A 6,339-nucleotide genomic window follows, 5' to 3' on the forward strand; every position below is an offset into this window, starting at 1 on the left:
CAGGGACGGAGACAGAGACAGGGATAGAGACAGAGACAGAGTAGCATTGGGACTCTCTTCACCGTCATTATCTACAAAGGTAAGCAACACAGGTCTCCTTCCTCTTCGTCAGTTTCTTCAGTTTGACTGAAACGTCCAACCTGGTGTGTCTCTGTAGCTGTGGACGTCACACTGTTCCATGTTTCTGACTCTCAGAACCCCAGCAGAGCAGATGGCAGGAACTAAAGCACTGATTATCAGGGTAGGCTCCACACCATCTGGATAACTACAATGCATCATCTCCTATATGCAGACCTCTATCTCAGACTGGAACAACATTGGACAATGTATTTTGTTTCTTGTCCTGTTCTTTACAACCTCAAGTGAAAATCTCACAATTCTAAACTTCTATTCAAGACTGTTTTTATAATTTTACAGAAACATGTAGAAAATGTTATTAGTTCATTCACATTGTATGTGTGTGTGAGTGCGTGTGTGTTCTGTATATTGGGACAGGGTCCTGGTTTGAACTCCAGCCAGAGACCTGAGAGCTGAGGAGGCAGAGAACATACCGGTTCTGTCCAGGAGAGAGGCTTCAAACCAGAGTTCTTCACAGGTTAGATCCCTACTGAGCACAACTACCTGTGTTCCTGCACACACACACACACACACACACACACACACACACACACACACACACACACACACACACACACACACACACACACACACACACACACACACACACACACACACACACACACACACACACACACACACACACACACACACACACACACACACACACACATAAAGACATCAAATAATTATATTTTATTCTCAAGCGTCTATTGTTCTGTGTCTGTATAGAATAATACATCGTGTTAAAGTTTGAGTGTTTCTTCATTGCCCTGCAATCGTCCCACTCCATTGTCCCAGTCTGAACACTGTAATCTTCTGAGAGGATGTAATATTTAGACTTCGACCCTGTCCTCTGTCTTTCCCGGGCTATGGAGCTTGGAGGAGAGAGGAGGGGACACACACAGATGGACGGAGAGCAGGAAGACGACCCTGGAAGAAGGGATGATGGACCGAAGAAGAAGAGAAGGTTAAGAGATAAAAACACCAAGGATAAGGTGAAAGAGAAGGATCACAAGGTCAAAGAGAAGGATCACAAGGTCAAAGCGAAGGATCACAAGGTCAAAGAGAAGGATCACAAGGTGAAAGAGAAGGATCACAAGGTGAAAGAGAAGGATCACAAGGTCAAAGAGAAGGATCACAAGGTCAAAGAGAAGGATCACAAGGTCAAAGAGAAGGATCACAAGGTCAAAGAGAAGGATCACAAGGTGAAAGAGAAGGATCACAAGGTCAAAGAGAAGGATCACAAGGTCAAAGAGAAGGATCACAAGGTCAAAGAGAAGGATCACAAAATCAAAGAGAAGGATCACAAGGTCAAAGAGAAGGATCACAAGGTCAAAGAGAAGGATCACAAGGTCAAAGAGAAGGATCACAAGGTCAAAGAGAAGGATCACAAGGTCAAAGAGAAGGATCACAAGGTCAAAGAGAAGGATCACAAGGTCAAAGAGAAGGATCACAAGGTCAAAGAGAAGGATCACAAGGTCAAAGAGAAGGATCACAAGGTGAAAGAGAAGGATCACAAGGTCAAAGAGAAGGATCACAAGGTCAAAGAGAAGGATCACAAGGTGAAAGAGAAGGATCACAAGGTGAAAGAGAAGGATCACAAGGTCAAAGAGTCCAAGGTATGAAGACACAAGGTGAAAGAGAAGGATCACAAGGTCAAAGAGAAGGATCACAAGGTCAAAGAGAAGGATCACAAGGTCAAAGAGAAGGATCACAAGATCAAAGAGAAGGATCACAAGGTCAAAGAGAAGGATCACAAGGTCAAAGAGAAGGATCACAAGGTCAAAGAGAAGGATCACAAGGTCAAAGAGAAGGATCACAAGGTCAAAGAGAAGGATCACAAGGTCAAAGAGAAGGATCACAAGGTCAAAGAGAAGGATCACAAGGTCAAAGAGAAGGATCACAAGGTGAAAGAGAAGGATCACAAGGTGAAAGAGAAGGATCACAAGGTGAAAGAGAAGGATCACAAGGTCAAAGAGAAGGATCACAAGGTCAAAGAGAAGGATCACAAGGTCAAAGAGAAGGATCACAAGGTCAAAGAGAAGGATCACAAGGTCAAAGAGAAGGATCACAAGGTCAAAGCGAAGGATCACAAGGTCAAAGAGAAGGATCACAAGGTGAAAGAGAAGGATCACAAGGTGAAAGAGAAGGATCACAAGGTCAAAGAGAAGGATCACAAGGTCAAAGAGAAGGATCACAAGGTCAAAGAGAAGGATCACAAGGTCAAAGAGAAGGATCACAAGGTGAAAGAGAAGGATCACAAGGTCAAAGAGAAGGATCACAAGGTCAAAGAGAAGGATCACAAGGTCAAAGAGAAGGATCACAAGATCAAAGAGAAGGATCACAAGGTCAAAGAGAAGGATCACAAGGTCAAAGAGATGGATCACAAGGTCAAAGAGAAGGATCACAAGGTCAAAGAGAAGGATCACAAGGTCAAAGAGAAGGATCACAAGGACAAAGAGAAGGATCACAAGGTCAAAGAGAAGGATCACAAGGTCAAAGAGAAGGATCACAAGGTCAAAGAGAAGGATCACAAGGTCAAAGAGAAGGATCACAAGGTGAAAGAGAAGGATCACAAGGTCAAAGAGAAGGATCACAAGGTCAAAGAGAAGGATCAGAAGGTGAAAGAGAAGGATCACAAGGTGAAAGAGAAGGATCACAAGGTCAAAGAGAAGGATCACAAGGTGAAAGAGAAGGATCACAAGGTGAAAGAGAAGGATCACAAGGTCAAAGAGAAGGATCACAAGGTCAAAGAGAAGGATCACAAGGTCAAAGAGAAGGATCACAAGATCAAAGAGAAGGATCACAAGGTCAAAGAGAAGGATCACAAGGTCAAAGAGAAGGATCACAAGGTCAAAGAGAAGGATCACAAGGTCAAAGAGAAGGATCACAAGGTGAAAGAGAAGGATCACAAGGTCAAAGAGAAGGATCACAAGGTCAAAGAGAAGGATCACAAGGTCAAAGAGAAGGATCACAAGGTCAAAGAGAAGGATCACAAGGTCAAAGAGAAGGATCACAAGGTGAAAGAGAAGGATCACAAGGTCAAAGAGAAGGATCACAAGGTGAAAGAGAAGGATCACAAGGTCAAAGAGAAGGATCACAAGGTCAAAGAGAAGGATCACAAGGTCAAAGAGAAGGATCACAAGGTCAAAGAGAAGGATCACAAGGTCAAAGAGAAGGATCACAAGGTGAAAGAGAAGGATCACAAGGTCAAAGAGAAGGATCACAAGGTCAAAGAGAAGGATCACAAGGTCAAAGAGAAGGTCAAAAATGCCAAATGGGAGGCATTCAAATCTGCTGTGAAATTCAAATCCAAATTGAAATAAACCTGAACCTGATCCTAAACCTGAACCTGATCCTAAACCTGAACCTGAGCACTGATACCTTATTCTTAGAAAATTCAAGGCAGAGTTTAAGGGAGTCTTCAATCATTGTTATTCCAATGATTTATGGATTAATTATCACCAAGCAGCGTGCTTCTGAATTCATGTGGTGAAGAATTAAAACATATCAATTCATTTAAATGGTGGCTATACTTTTGTTTAGATTGGTTGTGAGAGAATTACTGTCCGTTTCAGAAAACAGAATATTTAATGTTGAGAATAACTGTCCGTGTTAAAGGTAATCTAACTAACTATGCCTTATCAGCCTCCCATTGGCCAATGGTAGCAGGCCATAGTGAACCATCTGCCGCAGCTCTCATCTAACACACTCACACACTCATTTATGGTACCTATAGTTGAAGTCGGAAGTTTACATACACTTAGGTTGGAGTCATTAAAACGCGTTTTTCAACCACTCCACAAATTTCTTGTTAACAAACTATAGTTTGGGCAAGTCGGTTAGGACATCTACTTTGTGCATGACACAAGTCATTTTTCCAACAATTGTTTACAGACAGATTATTTCACTTATAATTCACTGTATCACAATTCCAGTGGGTCAGAAGTTTACATACACTAAGTTGACTGTGCCTTTAAACAGCTTGGAAAATTCCAGAAATGTATGTCATGGCTTTAGAAGCTTCTGATAGGCTAATTTACATAATTTGAATCAATTGGAAGTGTACCTGTGGATATATTTCAAGGCCTACCTTCAAACTCAGTGCCTCTTTGCTTGACATCATGGGAAAATCAAAAGAAATCAGCCAAGACCTCAGAAAAAAAATTGTGGACCTCCACAAGTCTGGTTCATCCTTGGGAGCAATTTCCAAACGCCTGAAGGTACCACGTTCATCTGTACAAACAATTGTACGCAAGTATAAACACCATGGGACCACGCAGCCATCATACCGCTCAGGAAGGAGACGCGTTCTGTCTCCTAGAGATGAACGTACTTTGGTGCGAAAAGTGCAAATCAACCCCAGAACAACAGCAAAGGACCTTGTGAAGATGCTGGAGGAAACCGGTACAAAAGTATCTATATCCACAGTAAAAATAGTCCTATATAGACATAACCTGAAAGGCCGCACAGCAAGGAAGAAGCCACTGCTTCAAAACCGCCATAAAAAGCCAGACTACGGTTTGCAACTGCACATGGGGACAAAGATCGTACTTTTTGGAGAAATGTCCTCTGGTCTGATGAAACAAAAATAGAACTGTTTGGCCATAATGACCATCGTTATGTTTGGAGGAAAAAGGGGGATGCTTGCAAGCTGAAGAACACCATCCCAACTGTGAAGCACCGGGGTGGCAGCATCATGTTATGGGGGTGCTTTGCTGCAGGAGGGACTGGTGCACTTCACAAAATAGATGGCATCATGAGGTAGGAAAATTATGTGGATATATTGAAGTATTGGAGCCTCTCTGCTCCCTGCATCAGTTTCCTGCTGGGGGTGTATTAGAGCCTCTCTGCTCCCTGCATCAGTCTCCTGCTGGGGGTGTATTAGAGTCTCTCTGCTCCCTGCATCAGTCTCCTGCTGGGGGTGTATTAGAGTCTCTCTGCTCCCTGCATCAGTCTCCTGCTGGGGGTGTATTAGAGCCTCTCTGCTCCCTGCATCAGTCTCCTGCTGGGGGTGTATTAGAGCCTCTCTGCTCCCTGCATCAGTCTCCTGCTGGGGGTGTATTAGAGTCTCTCTGCTCCCTGCATCAGTCTCCTGCTGGGGGTGTATTAGAGCCTCTCTGCTCCCTGCATCAGTCTCCTGCTGGGGGTGTATTAGAGTCTCTCTGCTCCCTGCATCAGTCTCCTGCTGGGGGTGTATTAGAGCCTCTCTGCTCCCTGCATCAGTCTCCTGCTGGGGGTGTATTAGAGCCTCTCTGCTCCCTGCATCAGTCTCCTGCTGGGGGTGTTTTGGAGTGGGTAAAACTAAAACTCTAGACTCCTCTGTCTTCTGATCTCTCTCTCCATACTGGTACCCCCACAGAGACAGACCAAAGAGAAGCACTGCTTCATCAGAGTACAGTGGGATTAGCAGAGAGAAAACCCCCCAGGGATGTCAACCCAGATCACACCAGCCCCGGCTTCAAATGACTGACCCATGATCCACACATAGAAGCTGCCATTTTAATATTTCTAGTTAAGTTTGGCGTGTATCCATGTCCATCTCAGAAATTATTCAGGCGGCGGACTTGTGTAAATAATGTGTGTGTGTGCACACGTGTTTGTGTTTGCAAAAGCCCTCATCATTAACCCACACAGAGCCATACAGCAGCTCTCATCATTAACCCACACAGAGCCATACAGCAGCCCTCATCATTAACCCACACAGAGCCATACAGCAGCTCTCATCATTAACCCAGACAGAGCCATACAGCAGCCCTCATCATTAACCCACACAGAGCCATACAGCAGCCCTCATCATTAACCCACACAGAGCCATACAGCAGCTCTCATCATTAACCCACACAGAGCCATACAGCAGCTCTCATCATTAACCCACACAGAGCCATACAGCAGCCCTCATCATTAACCCACACAGAGCCATACAGCAGCCCTCATCATTAACCCACACAGAGCCATACAGCATCCCTCATCATTAACCCACACAGAGCCATACAGCAGCCCTCATCATTAACCCACACAGAGCCATACAGCAGCTCTCATCATTAACCCACACAGAGCCATACAGCAGCTCTCATCATTAACCCACACAGAGCCATACAGCATCCCTCACCATTAACCCACACAGAGCCATACAGCAGCCCTCATCATTAACCCACACAGAGCCATACAGCAGCCCTCATCATTAACCCACACAGAGCCATACAACAGCCCTCATCA

At 44.5% G+C, this 6,339-nt stretch overlaps 1 protein-coding gene across 1 annotated transcript; it reads left to right on the forward strand.

Annotated features, from left to right (window-relative positions):
- Positions 1–989: 989 nt before the first annotated feature.
- Positions 990–3,446, forward strand: LOC139575262 (golgin subfamily A member 6-like protein 22). Its single transcript, XM_071400225.1, has 2 exons — positions 990–1,703; positions 1,755–3,446. The coding sequence occupies exons 1-2, from the start codon at positions 990–992 to the stop codon at positions 3,444–3,446; spliced, it is 2,406 nt and encodes an 801-aa protein (XP_071256326.1).
- The last annotated feature ends 2,893 nt before the right edge of the window (positions 3,447–6,339 follow it).

Source organism: Salvelinus alpinus, chromosome 5, assembly GCF_045679555.1.
Source record: "Salvelinus alpinus chromosome 5, SLU_Salpinus.1, whole genome shotgun sequence".
Classification (NCBI taxonomy): Eukaryota; Metazoa; Chordata; class Actinopteri; order Salmoniformes; family Salmonidae; genus Salvelinus; species Salvelinus alpinus.

What these genes read in the sequence shown, in the direction of transcription:
- LOC139575262 (XM_071400225.1), top strand. Translation starts at nt 990, where the DNA reads ATGGAGCTTGGAGGAGAGAGGAGGGGACACACACAGATGGACGGAGAG. An exon ending in TGAAAGAGAAGGATCACAAG is followed by an intron (nt 1,704 to 1,754) that starts GTGAAAGAGAAG and finishes TGAAGACACAAG; the next exon opens with GTGAAAGAGAAGGATCACAA.